The sequence below is a fragment of the Zophobas morio genome, unplaced genomic scaffold (assembly GCF_036711695.1).
Source record: "Zophobas morio isolate AGI-343-1 ecotype UQ-CSIRO unplaced genomic scaffold, CSIRO_AGI_Zmor_V1 ptg000041l, whole genome shotgun sequence".
NCBI lineage: Eukaryota > Metazoa > Arthropoda > Insecta > Coleoptera > Tenebrionidae > Zophobas > Zophobas morio.
The window spans coordinates 432,987-454,697 of record NW_026972146.1 but is presented as its reverse complement, the minus strand read 5'-3'; the positions used below and the strand labels follow the sequence as shown (position 1 = coordinate 454,697).

The 21,711-nt window shown below is 33.3% G+C and overlaps 1 protein-coding gene across 1 annotated transcript; it reads right to left on the bottom strand.

Annotated features, from left to right (window-relative positions):
* Positions 1–1,425: 1,425 nt before the first annotated feature.
* On the bottom strand, positions 1,426–3,446 carry LOC135140940 (calumenin). The gene is made up of 3 exons (XM_064071692.1): positions 3,303–3,446; positions 2,927–3,152; positions 1,426–2,529 (listed from the first exon to the last, which is right to left on the bottom strand). The coding sequence occupies exons 2-3, from the start codon at positions 3,148–3,150 to the stop codon at positions 1,788–1,790; spliced, it is 966 nt and encodes a 321-aa protein (XP_063927762.1). The 5' UTR covers positions 3,151–3,152; positions 3,303–3,446; the 3' UTR covers positions 1,426–1,787.
* Positions 3,447–21,711: the final 18,265 nt, after the last annotated feature.

Sequence of the window (21,711 nt, the reverse complement as noted above, 5' to 3'; positions counted from 1 at the left end):
TGGAATTGGAACATTAAAAATTCGAAAAATTGAAAAGAACAATCAGACATTAAAAAATCGAAAAACCAAGAAAGTGAAAAATCCAAAATTTAAAAATATATAAAACTAAAACATCAACAGATCGGGAAATCGAGAAATCGAAAAGTCGAGAAGTCAAAAAATAAAAAAATTCGTTAATAGAAGTGGCCCAAAATCGAAAGATTGAAAAATGGAAAAATCGAAATCTCCATAAATCGAAAAAAATAAAAACAATGAAAATCGCAAAATTGAAAAACCGAAGAATCTAAAACCGAGAACTCAAAAAATTCAGAAATCGAAACATGAAAAAAATGAAAAATTTAAAAATTCGAAAATTTGAAAAATAAAGTATCGAAAATCGGAAAAATCGAGAAATCGAAAATCTAAAAATTTAAGGATTAAAAATTAAAATATCATCTAAAAATCTCAATTTAAAATCGTAAAATTCAAAAACTGAAATTTCGAAAAATTCAAGAACCTGAAAAAATAAAAAATTGGAAAACTGAGGAAACGAAACATCGGAAAGCCTGGAAATAGAAAAGTTGAAAAACTAGAAAATCGATTAATCAAAAATTAAGAAATCAAAAAATCGAAAAATCGAAACATCGAAATCTCCATAAATCAAGAAAAAAAAACTGAAAACCTAAAGCCGACAAAAAATCTCAATTTAAAAAAAATTTAAAATTGAGACATTGAAAAATTAAAACACCGGGAACTGAAAAATCGAAATATTGAAGAATAAAAAAGACTGAAATATCGGAAAAATGAGAAGTCGAAAGTTAAAAAATCCAGAAATCGAAAATCGATAATTTTCCATGCTTCCAATAACCTTAAAACGTTTTCAAGATTTCAAAGCATTCGATTCTGCAATTTCAGAGATAAATTGTAACATGTTGTTATACAATTTGGATTTTTTTTACAAAAACTGGATTTCGTTGTCGACAACAATCGGTCCAGTAGTTTACAAGAACCTATGTTTTCGTACTCCAGAGGTCTATATAAACCCGCTTATTACGATTCGTTTTATGTAGAAAAAATTTGGAAATAAATAAACGTAAGGAAAAAAGTCGAATGTTAATTGAGGTTTTTACAAGACAAAACAATTAAACGTTGGTTTTTAAGTCAAGTTCGTCATCACATTGTATTTCTAATTGAAATTTTAATAAACGTTTAATTAATTGCCTCATATTTTTTACAAAACGTATTCTACCTTCTCACCACACGAATACTAGAATGTATGCAACCAATTATACAGACCTCAATGGATTTTTAAAGCTTGCTTTCGTTCTAATTCTTTTTCAAAGGCGGTGATGACCATTACGAGTGACTCATACATACTCTACATTCCTATTGCACAAAACTTGACTCACCAATTTTCGCTCCCTAGACGCCAATAAAACCCCAAAATAAATGAAACTTTTTATTGTTAAGTGGGAACATGGTATATAAAAATAACGATGTGAGCACCAAAGATTCATTAAGTATCCACAGGCCTTAGAACCGATGCCGACGACCTAACTTAATTGACCTAAATTAGTAAATGCTTTGGCCAATGGAATGGCACATGAATACAACACCTACACATAATCTCATTACACAATGAATAAATTTTAGTACACTGGAATACAGACTAAATCAGTACACTTATACATCCTCTAACTCGAATCTAACAAACAAAAGACAAAATAAAAATACCTAAATTAACTAAGCAGCATCTTTGAGATTTTTTGGTAAATTAGGAAGACTGGCCCCTGCGGCGCCCCTACACGTTAAAACTCGTCATGTCTGGCTAGCGCCTCCCCGAAATCGGTGGCCTGCGACCCCACGAACAAGTCATACTTGCTCAAAATTTCGTCCTTGGTTAATTGCTCGTCGGCATCGGAATCCGCCTCGTAGATCAAATGTCTTGACTCCGCTTCAGCGTGGTCGAAATCCGGGGGCAAAATCCAATTCTTGACTTCCTCGTTGTCCATGAACCCGTCGCCGTCTCGGTCTCTGTAGGTGGCGAACTGCTCCCGTTCGTTATTCACCCATTCGGGTTCTTCTTCATCGTCCTCCCCTTTGTACATATCCCCAATGTACTCCTTGAGGGAGATCCTCCCGTCGTTGTCTTTATCAATATCCTCCATGGTCTCCTGTACCACGATGTCCTTCATGTGTTCCGACTCTTCCGGGTGGAGGAAATGGGTGAACTCTTCTTTCGTGAGGGCGTCGTCACCGTTGGAGTCGGCCACGGACCACCGTCTTCTATCTCTCTTCAACATTTGCTTATAGGAGAAGCCTTCACTGTCTTTTTCCGCTTCAGCGGGGTCCATGGAGTCCAGAAAGCCGTAAACGAGCTTCTGGTAGCGGTCCCAGGAGATGGTTTCTTGGTTCTCTGGGTTGTGTTGCTTCCATTGACGCTCCACGTCTTCGTTAATGTAGCGCTTCTGGGTGTAGCGAATCCAGTCTTTGAGTTCCTCCCGGGACACGTAGCCGTCGTTATTGTTATCGATTTTATCGACGATTAAACTGGATTGAGAAAAACGATTATTTTTGAATATCACGCTCGAACGAATGAAATAATTGGATGGATTTACCTGGGATTGGGTGATAAGAGAACACACACACGGCACTTGGGTGAGTTGCAAAATGTAGTGAGGACGACAATAAATGGAAGGAAGGCGATTGGTTGGAGGTATGTGACGTTTTTAATTTTATATTAATCACGACACCTCTCACAACGCATAATCAATTAAAAAGCGACGAGGTTTAAGCAGCGGGTAAAAATGGCTTTTTGTCACTACCCACACACACACAATTTTTTCTAATTATGTATTACTAATTTAATATGAGTTCCAATTAAAAAAATACGATTTTAGGAAAGAAGCATGAAATGGGGTTAAAATGGCGCAACTTGGAGACTCACCCCAACCGCCGTTTGCTCTCTTCCGGGGGCAACTGGTCGAAAGTCTTGGCCTCTTCCCCCAGGAACGCCTCGTGGTCATACTGGGGGTTGTGGTGCTCGTTCTCGAAGTGCTCCTTGTCGCTCAACTCCCTATCAAACACCCTGTCTTTCTTTTCTTCGGATTGTGGTAAGGCGAAGGCGGCGAAAGCCAAAACGAATAACACCACAGCTTCCCTGATAATCATTTCTGAAACACCACAAATACGTGTCTTCGTGTATGATGTGGTTTTATAACTGATGTATGATCCACATCAGCACTAACCACCCACTTTTCTTGGCTAAATTACTTTATCAGATCGGTATGAATGCAGCGGAAACTAACCTCAAATCGACTTACCGGATTTGGTTTTTCGGCGAGTTTGTGCAAGCGGAAGTTGCGTTTCGAACACGGAATTTCGAGTTTGTTCTACTTCCAACTCATCAAGCACTGTTTGGATGCTGTTTAAAGAGATTCTTGTAAACACAACGACAAAGCAGAGGGGGTTTGAAGCTCGACTAAAGCGGGTTCTGTTTGGTAATAGGAGCGTGAATGTGAAGAGGGCGCCACGTATTTTAGTTGAAAAACGACGTTATTACACGCTTTTTGTGCATTACTTCATAAAAACGGTTGGTAATGTTGTGTTTTCGCACGTTTGGAAATTCAGTGGCGGCGGTTTTAAACTAGTTTTTTGCGATACTTGTATATCTATGTAAAAAGTTCACCCTGGAGGCCACGTACGCCTGTGTGCGAAAATAAAAACGCAAATACGTTCACATAAGAGAATTTTAATTTTTAAAATTTTTTACTAGCCCAGGGCGACTTCATGTAACGCGCAAATTCAGAAGCGAAATTAATTTGCGTATTTTTTGCAAGTGCGGGTGGGAGTCGTGTTGTGATGATTGTGCAAAAAATAGACTTTTTGTTTAAGTGTTGTGATAATAATTGTGCGTCTCTGTTCATAAATGCAGGAAGAAAAGTCAATTTATTCTTTTGTGACAAAAATTACAGAGTTTAACTTTTACCCTTCGTGAAAGACCTGTTTTAGAGCTGCCTACGTGCCGACTTTGATCTTCTGGACTGACGGTTGTTAATGGACATTTTTAAGTGCGTTCGTTATTCCGCTTGGAGATATTTTCACTCTTTCCATTGTTGCTTGTATTAAATATTTTTAAGAGGGAAGTAAAAGTATTCTGTGCTGGAATAAGCCAACGCGGGGTTTTGTATATGATTTTTTACAAAAAATAGGGGTCGCAGCGAAAACTGGGTAGTATATAAAATGTTAATTCTTTTCTGCTTACTTTCCTTTTATAATAAATTTTCATTTACAATTTTAAACATGTTTTCAGTTTCTTGTTGTAAAGAGAAGACTATGTATAATAAGAAACAAAAGAAAATATAAATCCCGCCCACCCACCCTGTCGCTATTGTGACGATTTTTCTTTCTACGTCGTGTTGTGTTGTTCAAAGAAAAGTATATGTATTAAGTAAAAATTAAAGACAAAAATTAAACCCCACCCACCCGCCCTTATCTCAATTGTGATGAATTTTTCTTTCATAGGTTGTCAGACCGAGAGGCGGAGCATAACTGCATATTCCATATCTCTCCACAAAAATTTCCTATTTTAAACATGTTTTAAGTTTCTTTTTTTTTTTAGAAGGTTAAGTATATTAAGAAAAATGCCAAAATGTAAGATGATTCCAAAAATATAGCTTGTTTGGGATTACCAAGCAATATTTTCAAAATATTCGGAGTGAAATTCGAATCTTTTTAAATCTTTAAAAATTGCGATATTTCAATGGACGATTCTGAAAAGACAAGAAGTGACTTTTACGGTCCCAAATCTACAAGAAAATGTATTTAGATAAAATCGTCGAAAATGTGTCAAAATTTGAATACATAGTAGAAAATTTCATTTTTGAAAAACTCGCTTAAAAATTCTCAAAAAATTGTATAGTTTTAAATAATTGAAATGCATGTTAATATTGCTATTTAAAAAACCATACTGTATACAGGTATTTTAACAACATCATACTTAAAAACATATCTCAGATGGTAAATTCTTGTGAGGAATAAGCTATTTGCAATTAAACTCCGCCCTCTGGCTCACAACGTATAAGAAAAATCATTTACAATTGAGATAGGGTGGGTGGGCGGGGCTTAAATTTTGCCGTTTTTTCTGAACATACGTGATCTTTCCGCGACAAGATATTTAAAAAGATGATAAATTTTTGTCGGAAAACACGAATTTTACAGTTAAAGTCCGCCCCTTGGTTCGACAACGAATGAAAAATTCGTCACAATTGACGTTGAGGTGGGTGGACGGGGCTTATTTTTTGACTTCTTTTGACATTCTTTTAAAAACATTAAATATAAAAACATGTTTCATATTGTAGATTCTTGTCGAGAAATAAGCATTTTGCAATTAAACTGCGCCCTCAGCTGACGACTAATAAAACAAGTAGTCACAATTGAGATGAGGGTCGGTGGGCGGGTTTTGTATTTTGCGTTTTTTTCTTAATATATGCACGTCATTTTCTTTTCTAGTAAATTTATAGAGAAATGTGGGTTGGTAACAGAAGACTGTATAGGTTAAGGAACAAAAAAAAGGCAAAATATAAACCCCGCCCACCCGCCCTGTCTCAGTTGTGATGAATTTCTCATTGGTTATCATACCGAGAGGCGGAGCGTAGCAGCAAAGTCCGTATTTCCCTACAAAAATTTACTAGTTTAAACATGTTTCAAGCTTCTGGTTTGTAAAAAGAAGACTACGTATATTAAGAAAAATGTCTATTTGGGATCACGGAGCAATATTTTGAAAATATTTGGAGTAAAATTTTTCGAAAATTTTTAAAAATTGCAATACATATTTCAGTGGGGCCATTCTGGAAAAACGGTTGGAGTTATTGAAGAAATGGACCGAAAGTAACTTCCGTGGCTCGAAATCTACAAGAGAATGTATTTAGATAAATTTCGAAAATTGTCGAAAGTGTGTGAAAATATGGAAAATTATGTTTTTGCAAAAGTCGTCTAAAAAATCCTCAAAAAATTGTTTAGTTGAAAATAATTGAAGTGCATGTTATTATTGCTATCTAAAAAACCATACTGCATAAAATGCTTCATGCTTGATTTTTTTTTTTTTTTTTAATATACAGGTTTCTTTCAACAATTTAAAAACATGTTTCAGATGGTAAGTTCTTGTTGAGAAATAAGGATTTTGTAATTAAACTCCGCCCTCTGGCTCCCAACGAATAAAAAAAATCATTTACAATTGAGATTGCGGTGGGTGGGCGAGGCTAAAAATGTGCGTAATCTTCTTTTAACGACAAGATATTTAAAATGTTTAAAATGGTCAATTTTTGTCCGGAAACACGGACTTTACACTTAAGCTCCGCCCCTTGATTCGACAACGAATAAAAAATTCATTACATTTCAGGATGGGGTGGGTGGGTGGGGCTTATTTTTTGCCAGTTTTCTTCTTGACATAGATAGTTTCTTTGATACGTAAAAACATGTTTAACATAGTAGATTCTTGTAGAGAAATACGAATTTTGCAGTTAAGCTCCGCCCCTCAGTTCACGACGAATAAAACTTGTCGTCACAATTGAGACGAGGGTGGGTGGGCGTTGCGTTTTTTTCCTAATATATGCAGTCAGTTTTCTTTTCCACTAAATTTGTATAGTAATGTGAGGGGCAAAATTTACTAGTTGAAACATGTTTTCAATTTGTTGTTCTGAAGAGACTATGTTATATTTAGAAGAAAAAAAGGAAAGCAAAACATAAGCCCCGCCCACCCACCCTGTCTCAGTTCTGACGAATTTTATTGCAAAATCCTTGTTAAGTAATCGTGTTGTTCAAAGAAAACTATATGTATGAAGTAAAAATCAAAGCTAAAATTAAACCCCGCCCACCCACCCAGATCTGAATTGTGATGAATTTCTCATTGGTTATCACATCGAGAGGCGGAGCATAACTGCAAAATCCGTATTTTCCTACAAAAATGTACTAATTTAAACATGTTTGAAGTTTCTGGTTTGTAAAAAGAAGATTACGTATATTAAGAAAAATGTCTAAATATAAGCTGATTCTAAAAATATAGACTATTCGGGATCACGGAGCAATATTTTCGAAATATTCCCAATGAAATCCGAATTTTTGAAATTTTTGAAAATTGCGATATTTCAGTTGGGCCATTCTGGAAAAACGGTGAAGTTATCGAAGAAATGGGCTAGTAGTAACTTTTGTGGCTCGTAATCTATAGGAGAATGTATTTAGATAAATTTCGAAAACTGTCGAAAATGTGTCAAAATGTGAAAAATTTTATTTTTAAAAAAGTCGCCTAAAAATTCTCAAAAAATTGTATAGTTGAAAATAATTGACGGTTTAGAAAACCATATTATATAAGATGCTTTATCTCTACTTTTTTTCCTTAATATAATCAGGTTTTTTTCAATAACAACTTCCTACTTAAAAACCATGTTTCAGATGGTAAGTTCTTGTTGAGAAATAAGCAATTGGCAATTAAACTCCGCCCTCTGGCTCACAACGAATACAAAAATAATTTACAATTTGGATGGGGGTGGGTGGGCGGGGCTTAAATTTTCCCGTTTTTTCTAAACATACGTAATCTTCTTTCCGTGACAAGATGTTTAAAACGTTTAAAATGATAAATTTTTGTCGGAAAATACGGATTTTACAGTTAAGCTCCGCCCCTTGGTTGGACAACGAATGAAAAATTCATCACATTCGAAGTTGGGGTGGGCGGGTGGGGCTTATTTTTTGACATTCTTTTAAAAACATGGTACATAAAAACATGTTTTACATTGTAGATTCTTGTCGAGAAATAAGCATTTTGCCGAGGATTAATAAAACAAGTCGTCACAATTGATATGAGGGTGAGTGGGCGGGTTTTGTATTTTGCCTTTTTTTTTTCTTATTATATGCACGTCATTTTCTTTTCGACTAAATTTATAGAGAAATGTGGGTTGGTAAGAGAAGACTATATATGTTAAGGAACAAAAAGAAGGCAAAATATAAACCCCGCCCACCCGCCCGGTCTCAATTGTGATGAATTTCTCATTGGGTATCACACCGAGAGGCGGAGCGTAACTGCAAAATCCGTATTCCCTTACAAAAATTTATTAATTTAAACATGTTTTTACTTTCTGGTTTGTAAAAAGAAGACTACGTATATTAAGAAAAATATCTAAATATAATTCGATTCCAAAAAATACCCTATTTGGGATCACGCAACATTTTCGAAATATTCGGAGTGAAATTCAAATTTTTTGAAATTTTTAAAAATTGCGATATTTCAATGTGGAAAAACGGTTGGAGTTATAAAAGAAATAGACCGAAAGTTACTTCTGTCGCCCGAAATCTACAAGAGAATGTATTTACATAAATTTCGAAAATTGCCGAAAGTGTGGCAAAATATGGAAAATTATATTTTTGAATAAGTTGTCTAAAAATTCTCAAAAAGTTGTATAGTTGAAAATAATTGAAATGCATGTTAACATCGCCATTTAAAAAAACATGCTGTATAAAATGCTTTATTCTTACTTTCTTCCTTAATACATACAGGTTTTTTTCAATATCACCATCATACTTAAATACATGTTGCAGGTGGTAAGTCATTGTTGAGAAATAAGGATTTGGTATTAAACTCCGCCTTCTGGCTCACAACGAATCAGAAAAATCATTTACAATTGAGATAGGGGTGGGTGGGCGGGGCTTAAATTTTGCCGTTTTTTCTGAATATACTTATCTTCTTTTTGCGACAACAATTTGAAACGTTTAAAATGGTAATTTTTTGTCGGGAAACAGGAATTTTACACTTAAGCTCCGCCCTTTCGTCTAACAACGAATGAAAAATTTATCGCTTTTGAGGTTGAGGCGGGTGGGTGGGGTTTATTTTTTTTCTTGACAAATATAGTTTTCTTTTAAAATCATGATCCATAAAAACGCGTTCGACATGGTTGATTCTTGTCGAGAAATAAGCATTTTGCAATTAAGCTCCACCCCTCACCTCACGACAAATAAAACAAGTCGTCACAATTGAGATGAGGGTGGGTGGGCGGGCTTTGTATTGTCCGATTTTTTCTTAATGTGTTCACGTAGTTTTCTTTTCTAGTAAATTTCTAGAAGAATGAGATGGACAGAATTTACCACTTTGAACATGCTTTCAGTTTCTTGTTGTGAAGAGAACACTATGTATATTAAGAAGGAAAAAAGACAAAACATAAGCCCCGCCCACCCGCCCTGTCTCGATTGTGATGAATTTTTCATTGGTTGTCACACCGAGAGGCGGAGCGTAACTGCAAAAACCATATTTTCTTATAAAAATTTACTAATTCAAAAATGTTTTTAATTTCTTGTTTATGAAAAGAAGACTACGTATGTTAAGAAAAATGTCAAAATACTCGTTCGTATAAGCTGATTCCAAAAATATAGCCTATTTGGGATCACGGAGATATATATTCGAAATATTCCGAATGAAATTCGAATTTTTTGAAATTTTTAAAAATTGCGATATTTCAATTGGGCCATTCTCGAAAATTGTCGAAAATTTGTCAAAATGTGGAAAATTTTATTTTTGATAAAGTCGTCTAAAAATTCTCAAAAAAATGTATAGTTGAAACTAATCGAAGTGTATGGTATCATTGTTATTATCCTTGCTTTTTTTCCTAATAAATACAGATTTCTTTGAACAACATCATATTTAAAAACATGTTTCAGATAATAAGTTTGTCTCGAGAAATAGAGGTTTTGCAATTAAACTCCGCCTTTTGTCTGACAACGAATAAGAAAAATAATTTACCATTGAAATGGTAGGCGGGGCTTAAATTTTGCCGTTTTTCTGAATATTCGTAATCTTCTTTTCGCGACAAGATCTTTAAAGCGCTTAAATGGTAAATTTTTGTGGGGAAACGCGGATTTTACACTTCAGCTCCGCCCCTTGGACCGACAACCAATGAAAAATGTATCACATTTGAGGTTGAGGCGGGCGGGGCTTATTTTGTAATTTTTTTTTCTTGACATACGTAGTTTTCTTTTAAAAACATGTTTCACGTGGTAGATTCTTGTAAAGAAACATGAATTTTGCAGTTAAGCTCCGCCCCTCAGCTCACAATGAATAAAACAAGTCGTCACAATTGGGATGCGGGTGGGTGGGTGGGGTTTGTATCCTGTATTTTTTTTCTTAACATATGCAGGTAGTTTTCTTTTCTAGTAAATTTGTAGAGAAATATGGATGACAAAATTTACCATTTTAAACATGTTTTCACTTTCTTGTTGTGAAGAGAAAATTATGTGTATTAAGGAGAAAAAAGAAGGCAAAAATATAAACCCCGCCCACCGGCCCTATTTCAATTGTGACGATTTTTTTTGTTCGTCGTCAGCCGGGGGAGGGCGAAACTTAATTGAAAAATCCTTATTAAGTAATCGTGGTTTTCAAAGAAAACTATATGTATAAGGTAAAAATTAAAGCCAAAATTAAACCCCACCCACCCGCCCTGATCTCAATTGTGATGAATTTTTCATTGGTTGTCAGATCGAGAGGCGGGGCGTAATTGCACGTATCTCCCCACAAAAATTTACTATTTGAAACATGTTGTATGTTTCTTGTATGTGAAAAGAAGATTACGTATATGAAGAAAAATTGCAAAGTATAAGGCGATTCCAAAAATATAGAGTGTTTGTGATAACGGATTGTCGCTTAATTTTGCAGAATTTTTCCAGCTATCGCATCTTTATTATCTCTGTTAATGTTATCTTCCACCGTCTACCAATTGCCATGCGTATACTAAAGTAATGTTAGTTGCATACATTTATTCATTTTAAGAAATAATAATTACATCAAGCAAATCGTACATAGCCTCAGTCTTCTTTTTGAACCTTGGTAGTAAAGTTGAACTACTTCTAAACAAGTCGACAATTGCATGCTTCATGGCTACTAGTGAAAAAACGCTTCTTTTTGACTTATATTAATCCAACTCTTCAAATAACGGGGCAGATCTTGTTTCCACGTTATTCCTGTAGGTGTATAACTGGTTGCATAAACGCATAAGTCAATTAATGAAATATGAATTAAAATTTAAATTACAGGTGAAATGTGGTGTGTTTAACCGCCGTCTCGGTGTCGTCTGAGCCTGTGTGTGTCGTAATCACTCACTCTAACTCCCTTTCGCCCCGCCACAAAAACACATTGTTGCAATCCTCCAGGAACGAGATAATCCCAAGAACCGGAAGGCATCGCAATCAACTAGTTTAATGAGCAATTTCCTAATCAATTCCATCCGTCTCGAAACAGAAGCAATTAACAATACACTTCCTCCAAACTTCATCAATCTGCAAATTTCCGAGTAAGATTAATTGATATTCATATCGTCACAAAACAGTATCATCACACATCGATTCACTCTTTCAACCACTCCGAATCCAATTAAAGCCATCTTGGAAAGTTCCGCGACTTTACACAGCCGTGCAAATTGCATGTAACTCCGAGCATTATCCGTATTTGTGAACGATAAGAGGAAACTTTACCATAAATCCGGGCAAGAATTGATTGGGACGCTGTTGATTTTGCGAAGAAGAAATAAAAAGGACGCGCAAATTCGTTAGGTATCCGCTCGATCGGTTTAAAAGAATTTGTGATGACATCTTGGAAACAATCTGAATTTAAAAAAGACTTTCGTTTGGGCGCCATAAATTATTCATCGATACAGCGAGCCGGTTAATTGCAGCCCGAATTAAAAATGTCCGCTGAAATCCAATTATGGCGGACGTGTTGTTGCGGGGATGGTGATATACCGACGTCAATTTCCCAATAATAAGTAGTTTTATTACACGAACGTACGTCACATTCATTTCGACGCTCGAATGGAAGTTGTGACAAACAATGTTGCTTTTATGTAGCAGATGTGCCGACCATGAACAACCGGCACGAATTATTATTGGTTCGGATTGTTCTGAAACAAATCATTCGACGAAGTTCGGTTAATGGTTCTTAAATGCTGACAAAGCTGTAGTTTATTGGAGTCGACGGTGATGGAAAAAGACAATGGAGGCGTAATCAACACGATGAAATATTCAAATGTGGGCCGGGATAATAATAAAGATAATTATGGCAGGGTTTCGTGACTTTTCGGAGAATCAATACCATACATGGCACGTGTCAATGGAAAAATGTGGCTTAATTTTACCGAAGATTAATCATCGGTTCAAAATCAAGTCGCATAGTTGCTAGAATATCGAACTGAGGTGTCCCATTTCGAATTATTCTTTGACATTTCCATTAAAAATTTAGTTCCCAGACACGTAGATTCGCATTCGCCAATAATGAATGCCCAAAACATAATTCCAGGCAACAAAAAACCTTCCCCCCATCATGCTCCAATTTAATTTTTCTCCAGCATCCTTTATTGACGTCAGCGACGTCACTCCTTTCATTCCCGGACAAAGGGCCCGTTGACAGTAACGAAAATTACAGAATGTTTCTTTCACTTGATTACCTTTAACGTCAACTCGTTGTTTCCAGGTACACGAGTGTACTGGAAATGTTTTCGCCGAATTCAGCACAGCATCTCCTTTATCCTGGCCGTATTTCACGTAGGAGCGACGAACATCAATCATCTGTCGGCTGTGCATCCGTCAAATCCTTATTTCCGTTTCGCTGCTTCCAGCAAGGACCGCAGCATGTGTTTACGCTCCGGGATCGATTCTAATAAGAAACAGCTTCATTTAATTAAAGCGGGAAAAATTGCGACCGACGCAGGACGGTTGGAGGGCTTCCTGGGGGATAAATTCGGACGGCGGTAGCCGGTGGCGAGAGGCTTCGATGGCGTACTGGAACGGGGTTTTGGCGCTGCTGCTCGGGGGCATGGTCATGGCGCACCCGAAGGAGATTTTAGTGGACGACGAGGGGCTGGTGAGCCCCGCGAGGAAGCTCGCAGTCATGCAAGTGGCGCAGGACGAGTACGTGGAGGACGAGGCGCCCTGTCATTTGGAATATCAGGTATAGTTTTCCCTAAGTTATTAAAAACATTCGTCTTCAGCTGTATTAAATAGAGAAAATGTTCGATTATTATTAATGTGTAAATTCCAGCTAACGAGGTATTGTTTGATATCGTCGATTCGGTTCTCTATTTAACGTGAATTCCCGATGCATTAGTTGTTTCTGTGTGGTAACAAGACTTTGCGAAGTTTAAGCTCTTATTCCGGCGCTTGCAAAATAGAGCAATTTCAACTTAATTGATTTCAGGTCATGAAGAGAGTTGTGGGAACTTGCATAAAGCTGGGTAGAAGTGCACGAGGTTGTGTAGCCGGGAACTACCTCCACCCTCTCCACCCCGAGTGTATGTGAAGGATGAAATATTGCAACATTTAAACGACTTTACGCTCGAAATGGAAACTCTTTCGCACCTGGGCATAAAATACGAACTTTTTCGCTACAAACTTCCTTTAATTAAAGGACAAACTTGTCGCAAGTGTGGTCATTAATTTTTTATTTTAATTTTTCCCCTTTGAAGATATCTCGAGTCATCGAAATGGGAACTTTGCGGGATCTTAATTAAAAGTTGGGCTTTTGTTAAATAGGCAGCTTATTTTTACGAGGGGCTCGTAAACGAGACAAAGACATGTCGCCAGGCGGAAATAATAAAGTTTAGAAAGTCGCTCACAGTTTCTAAAAAAACAATTACACATAAATTTGCACTTGATGGCTTTGGGGGCTCAGCGTAATCAGTATTGGATTATACTCTCGTGGTAAAAGCACTTGTCGAAAGTCCTCCCGAGGGTCCATTTCAAGATCACGGGAATAGCAAAAGCAGATTAGGCTAGGCTTAACCTTGTTTCGAATTTTAATCATGCACTGTCTGGGACCATTAAGCCTCCAGCTGTGAAATTAAAGACTTCAGCTACACCCCCGACACAGCTCAGACGCGAAATCAAACAGGAGAATTTAATAACCTCCCAGACAAAAAAATTACTACAGGAAGGCAATTAATACAAAAAAGACGTCCTGTTTTTTGCACACAAATAACTCCAGTTCGATTTTTACTTCCCGAGCGTAAGCAAAGGAAGTATTGTAATCGAGTCCGTCGGCCGATTCTCTACTTTTACGTTTTCTCGATCTTTCATGACCCCTAGAAGACGAAGAAATAGGTCTCCCATTTCCGTCTGTCTGTCCGTCTGTCCGTCTGTCCGTCCGTCTGTCCGTCTGTCCGTCTGTTGTCTCGGATTTTTATTAGACAGATAATCTCCGAAAGTACTCGACCGATTGTTGTGAAATTTTGTACTTATATTAAGAATATCATGTAGATGGTAAAACGCTAACCAAAATTTGTCTAATCATCCCCACCACTAATGCGATGACGTCACTTCAAAATTATACATAGCAAATAGGTTTTAAATTGTATAAAATAACATAGTCCTACACATGTAGTTTACGACTCCGAATTGAGTTTTTACCCAAAACGTCCAGATTTTTGGAAAAAAAATCAAAATTATGAAACAACATTTTGCAATTTAATTTTGAATGTGCTAACCCGAATGCTTTGAAACGTTGCAGATGTTTTAAGGCTATAAAGAGAATCATAAATCTTTAGCAAAAATATATTTGGTTATCCCCTCCAAAAACTTGATGACGTCAGCTCAAAAGTTTGCCGAATAAATCCTATCTAAAATGTACAAAATATGATGAGTCTGTACTTGTGATTTATCACTACATTCATATTTTTTGGATTTGCATACACAGGGTGACTCAAAAAAATTAATGAGTGCGTAAATGTATTTTATTGATTTAATCAGGAACTATAGAGCGGAATGTTTTGAAATTTTGCAGTTGTTTTAAGGTTGTAAAGAGCATAATAAATTTTTAGTCAAAATATATTTGGTTATCTTCTCAAAAAAACTGATGACGTCAGCTCAAAAGTTTGCCGAATAAATCCTTTCTATAATATACAAAATATGATGAGTCTGTACTTGTAATGCATCATTCCGTTCATATTTTTTGAATTTACATATACCGGGTGACTCAAAAAAAATAATGAATGCGTGAATTTATTTTATTGGTTTACTCAAGAAGTCGTCACGTTTCGATTTTTCAATTAATCGATGTTTTGATTTTCCCATTTCGTGACCGTCGAGTGTTTCGATTTTCCTATTCTTCAATTTTAGGATTTCTCAATATTTCAATTCTTAGGCTTTTTTATTTTTGACTTCTGGATTTTTCCATGTGTCTACCTTTTACTTGTTCGATTTTTCAATTTTTGGATTTTTAGATTTTAGATTTGGGGATTTTTCAGTTTACTCCTAATCAATTTTTGGATTTTACAATTTCTCAATTTTTCAATTTCTCGGTTTTCAGTTTTTTCTCTTCAATTTTACGATCTTTAAATATTTCGATTTTTCAATTTTTGGCTTTTATGAACTCTTTATTTGCCGATTTTTCAATTAATTGATTTTCCAGGTTTTTTGGTTTTTCAATTTTTCTATATTTTCAGGTTTCGATTTTTCAACTTCACTTTTTTGATTTTTCGATTTTTCAATTTTTTAATTTCTCAGTTTTTGGATATCTCAGTTTTGGGATTTTTCAGTTTACTCATTATTCAATTTTTCGATGTTACCATTTTGCATGTTTTTGATTTTTTAATTTTTCGATTTTTTTAAGGTTTCGATATTTCGACTTTAGATTCTCAGTTTTTCGATATTTAGTTGTGGGATTTTTCAATATTTCTGTTCTTCTACTTTTCCATTTTAATTTTACAATATTTAAAATTTTAGATTTTTCGATTTCTCGATTTTTCATTTCAGTTCTTCCATATTTCAGTTTTTCAAGTTTTCGAATTTTTCAAATGTTTTGATTTCTTAATCTATCAATTTTTTGACTACCTGGTTTTAGATTTTCTGTTTTCAATTGTCGTTTTAAATTTTTCGATTTGTCAATGTTTTGATTTCCCGATTTAGTTTCCCATTTTTAGTTTTTTTTTTCATTTTTCAATTTTTCGATATTTCAGTTTTGGGGTTTTTCAATATTTCGATTCTTCGACTTAAATTTTAGATTTTTTAATTTTTAAAATTTTACATTTTTCGAGTTCTCGATTTTTTATTTCAGTTCTTCGACATTTCAATTTTTCCCCGTTTTAGATTTTCGGTTTTTCAATTTTTCAAATTTGACATTTATAAACTGTCACTTTTTCGATTTTTCAATTAATCGATGTTTTGATTTTCCCATTTCTTGACTTTCGAGAGTTTCGATATTTCTGTTCTTCAATTCTTTTTTAAGTTTCGATTTTTCGATTGCTCAATTTTTCGACTTTTTAGGTTCTGAGTTTATGGATATTTCAGTTTTCGGATTTTTCAGGTTTTCCATGTTTCAGTTTTTCTTTCATTTTTCAGTTTTTCGATATTTCAATTTTGGGACTTTTCAAATTTCCGTTCTTCGACTTTTCCATTTTTGACTTCTGGATTTTTTACTTTTTCGATTTTTAAATTTTAGATTTCTCAATTCTGTAGTATTTTAATTTTAGGTTTTTCGATTTCTCGATTTTTCATTTCAGCTCTTCCATATTTCAATTTTTCAAATGTTTCGATTTCTTAATTTTTCGATTGTTCGACTTCCCGGTTTTAGATTTTGTTTTTCAATTGTCGTTTTTCAATTTTTCTATTTTTAAATTTTAGATTTTTCAGTTTTTTGATATTTTAATTTTTCAATATTTAAAATTTTAGATTTTTCGATTTCTCGAATTTTTCAAATGTTTTGATTTCTTAATCTATCGATTTTTCGACTTCCCGGTTTTAGATTTTCTGTTTTTCAATTGTCATTTTGTCAAATTTTCGATTTTTAATTTTTCAAATTTGACTTTTATAGACCCTCAATTTTTCGATTTTCGATTATTCAACTAATCGATGTTTTGATTTTCCCATTACTTGACCTTCGAGTGTTTCGATTTTCCTGTTCTTCACTTCTTTAATTTTTTTATTTTTCAGGTTTTTGATTTTTCAATTTTTCGATTTCAGTTCTTCGATATTTAAGTTTTTCAAGTTTTCGAATTTTTCAAATGTTTTGGTTTCTTAATCTGTCGTTTTTTCAGATTTTCGGTTTTTCAATTTTTCAAATTTGACATATTTATAAACTATCAATTAATCGATGTTTTGATTTTCCCATGTGTTGACTTTCGAGGGTTTCGATATTCCTGTTCTTCAATTCTTTAATTTTTCGATTTTTCAGGTTTTTGATTTTTCGATTGCCAATTTTTCGATTGCCAATTTTCGATGTTTCAGTTTTGGGATTTTTCAATATTTCGATTCTTCGACTTTTCGGTTTTTGGTTTTTGGAGTTTTCGATATGTCGATTTTCTTACTTTTTCGATTGCTTAACCTTTCGATTTTTCGTCCAGGTTTTAGATTTTCTGTTTTCAATTATCGTTTAAAATTTTCGACTTTTCAATGTTTTGATTTCCCGAGTTAGTTTCTCATTTTTAGTTTTTCTTTCATTTTTCAGTTGTTCGACATTTCAGTTTTGGGATTTTTCAATATCCCGATTCTTCTATTTTTCGATTTTTGACTCCTGGATTTTTCGATGTGTCGATTTTTTTACTTTTTCGATTTTTCAATTTTTCGATTTTTAAGTTTTAGATTTTTTACTTTGTAAAATTTTAGACTTTTCGATTTCTCGATTTTTCATTTCACTTCTTCAATATTTCAATTTTTCAAGGATTCGAATTTTTCAAATGTTTCGATTTCTTAATCTTTTGATTTTTCGACTTCCCGGTTTTGGATTTTCTGTTTTTCAATTGTCATTTTGTCAAATTTTCGATTTTTTGATTTTTCAAATTTCACTTTTATAGACTCTCAATTTTTCGATTTTTCAATTAATCGATGTTTTGATTTTCCCTTTAGTTGATTTTCGAGTGTTTCGGTTATCTTGTTCCTCAATTCTTCAATGTTTCGATTTTTCAGGTTTTTGATTTTTACTTCCCGAGCGTAAACAAAGGAAGTATTGTAATCGAGTCCGTCGGCCGACTCTCTACTTTTACGTTTTCTCAATCTTTCATGACCCCTAGAAGACGAAGAAATAGGTCTCCCATTTCCGTCTGTCTGTCCGACTGTCTGTCCGTCTGTCCGTCTGTCTGCCGTCCCGAATTTTTATTAGACAGATAATCTCCGAAAGTACTGGACCGATTGTTGTGAAATTTTGTACTTATATTAGGAATATCATGTAGATGGTAAAACGCTTACCAAAATTTGTCTAATCATCCCCACCACTAATGCGATGACGTCACTTCAAAATTGTACATAGTAAATGGGTCTTAAATTGTATAAAATAACATAGTCCTACACATGTAGTTTACGACTCCGAATTGAGTTTTTACCCGAAACGTCCAGATTTTTGGAAAAAAAAATCAAAATTATAAAACAACATTTTGCAATTTAATTTTGAATCTGCGAACCCGAATGTTCTGAAATGTTACAGATGTTTTAAGGCTATAAAGAGAATCATAAATCTTTAGCAAAAATATATTTGGTTATCCCCTCCAAAAACTTGATGACGTCAGCTCAAAAGTTTGCCGAATAAATCCTATCTAAAATGTACAAAATATGATGCGTTTGTACTTGTGATATATCACTCCATTCATATTTTTTGGATTTGCATATACAGGGTGACTCAAAAAAATTAATGAACGCGCAAAATTTATTTTATTGAATTACTCAGGAACTACAAAACCGAATGCTTTGAAATCTTGAAGATGTTTTAAAATTATCATAAGCATGGTAAATTTTTGATCAAAATGTATTTGGTCGTCCCTCCTAAAAAATGTATGACGTCACCACAAAATTTTGCTGAATAAATCCTATCTAAAATGTACAAAATATGGTGAGTTTCTTCTTGTGATTTATCATTCCATTCAAATTTTTTCGATTTGGATATACAGGGTGACTGAAAAAAATTAATGAATGCGTCAATTTATTTTATTGATTTAATCAGGAATTACAGAATCGAATGCTTTGAAATCTTGGAGATGTTTTAAAGTTACCATAAGCATGGTATGAATGAAAATCCGAAAAATAGAAAATCTAAAAATCGAAAATGGAAGTCTAAAAATGGAAAACTTGAAAAAAACGAGGAATTGAAAAACGAAAATCCGAAAACTCGAGAAATCAAAAAATCAAAAGGGAAAAAGAATTTAAAAATGGAAAAACTGCAAAATCGTAAACTTGAAAATTCGAGAATTCGAAAAGTAAAAAAATGTCTAAAAACTTAAGAATGTAATAATTGAAAAATTGAAAATTTTGAAACTTTAAAAATTGAAAATTCGGGTATTGAAAATCGAAAAGTAAAGAAACAGAAATTCGAATATCGAGAAATCCAAAAATTTGGTGAATCAAAATTCGAATAATGAAAATCCGAAAAATGGACAAATTGAAAAATCCAGACTGAAATTAAAAAAAATTGAAAATTAAAATATCGAAAAACCGAAAATATGAAATACTGAAAAATCGAAAGTCGAAAAACCGTAAAGTCGATAACTCGAGAAATCAAAAAATCGAGAAGTAAAAAAAAATGAAAAATAAATCAAATGTCTAAAAACTTTTAGAATGTTAAAATTTGAAAAATCAAAAATTGAAAAGTCAAAAAGTAGAAAGAAATATCGAAATTCGAAAACTCGAGAAATCAGAGAATCGAAAAGTAAAAAAATCAAAAATCGAAAAGTAAAAAAATCAAAAATCGAAAAGTAAAGAGAAGAAAATTCGAATAATCTAAAATTCGATGAATCAAATATCGGAAAAATGAAAATCCGAAAAATCGAAAAACCGAAATTTCGAAAATCAAAAAATCTGAAATGGAAGTCCAAGAATGGAAAAATTGAAAATTCGAAATATTTAACAATCGAAAGTTGAATAATCAAAAAATCGAACATTGAAAAATGGAAAACTAGAAAATAGTAAAATTGAAAACTCGAGAATCGAAAAGTAAAAAAATTAAATGTCTAAAAAACTTAAGAATTGAAAAATCGAAAACTTGAAACATCGAAAATTGAGAAGTCGAAAAGTAGGAAGATTGAAAATTTGAGTATCGAAAATCGAAAACTCCAGAAATCAAAAAATCGAAAAGTAAAAAAATTAAAAATCGAAAAATAAAGAAATTGAAAATTCGAATATCGAAAAATCTAAAATCGAAGAATGAAAATCCGAAATTTCGAGAATCTAAAAATCAGAAATGGAAAAGTCGAAAAAGGGAAAAATTAAAAAATCGAGACATTGAAATTAAAAAAATTGAAAATTAAAATATCGAAAAACCGAAAATTCGATGAATCAAATATTCGAAAATCGACAAAACGAAAATTCGAAAGAGGAAAGACGATAACTTTAGAAATCAAAAAATCAAAAAGTAAAAAGAAAATTGAAAAAATCGAAAATTTGAAAAATCAAAAAGTCGAAAAGTAGAAAGATTGAAAATTCGAGTATCGAAAATCGAAAACTCGAGAAATCAAAACATCAAAAAGTAAAAAAATTGAAAATTCCAATATCGAAAAATTGAAAATTCGATGAATGAAATATTCGAAAAATGAAAATCCGAAAAATCGAACAAGCGAAATTTCGAAATTCTAAAAATTGGAATGGAAAAGTTGAAAAATGGAAGAATTGAAAAATCGGGATGTTGAAATTAATAAATCGAAAATTAAAATATCGAAAGCCGAAAAATCAAATATTTGATGAATCAAATATTCGAAAATTGAAAAAACGAAAATTAGAAAAATCGGAAAGTCGAGAATTTGAGAAATCAGAAAATTGAAAAATGAAAAACTGCAATCGTAAAATTGTAAATTTGTGAATTCGAAAAGTAAAAAATGAAATGTTTAAAAATTTTAGAATGTAAAAATTGAAAAATCGAAAAAATTGAGTCAAATATTCGAAAAATGCAAAACCGAAAAATCGAAATTTCGACAATCTGAAAAAAAAATTAAATGTCTAAAAGAATGTCAAAATTGAAAAATCAAAAGTTTGAATAATCAAAAATTGGAAAGTTGAAAAGTAGAAATATTGAAAATTCGGGCATCGAAAATCGAAAACACGAGAAATCAAACAAGTCGAAAATTCGATGAATCAAATACATATTCCAGAAATCAAAAGTTCGAAAAATTGGAAAAGTCAAAAAATGGAAATATTAAAAATCAAGACATTGAAATTAAAAAAATTGAAAATTAAAATATCGAAACACCGAAACATGAAAATTCGAAAAATCGAAAAAACAAAATTTCAAAAATCTAAAAAATCAAAAATAGAAAAGTCGAAAAATTCGAAATATTAAATAATCGAAAAATCGGAAAATCGATAACTCGAGAAATCAAAAACTCGAAAATAAAAAAAAATTGAAAAATGGATCGGAAAACTGAAAAATCGTAAAACTGAAAATTCGATGAATCAAAATTCGAACAATGAAAATCCGAAAAATAGAAACACCGAAATCTGCATGTATTTGGTCTTCCCCCCTAAAAAATTGATGGCGTCACTCCAAAATTTTGCTGAATAAATCCTATCTAAAATGTACAAAATATGATGAGTCTGTACTTGTGATTTATCATTCCAATCATAGTTTTTGGATTTGCATATACAGGGTGACTCAAAAAAATTAATGAATGCGTGAATTTATTTTATCGATTTAATCAGGAATTACACAACCGAATGTTGGAGATATTTTCAAGTTATCATAAGCATGGTAAATTTTTTATCAAAATTTATTTGCTCATCCCCCCTAAAAAATTG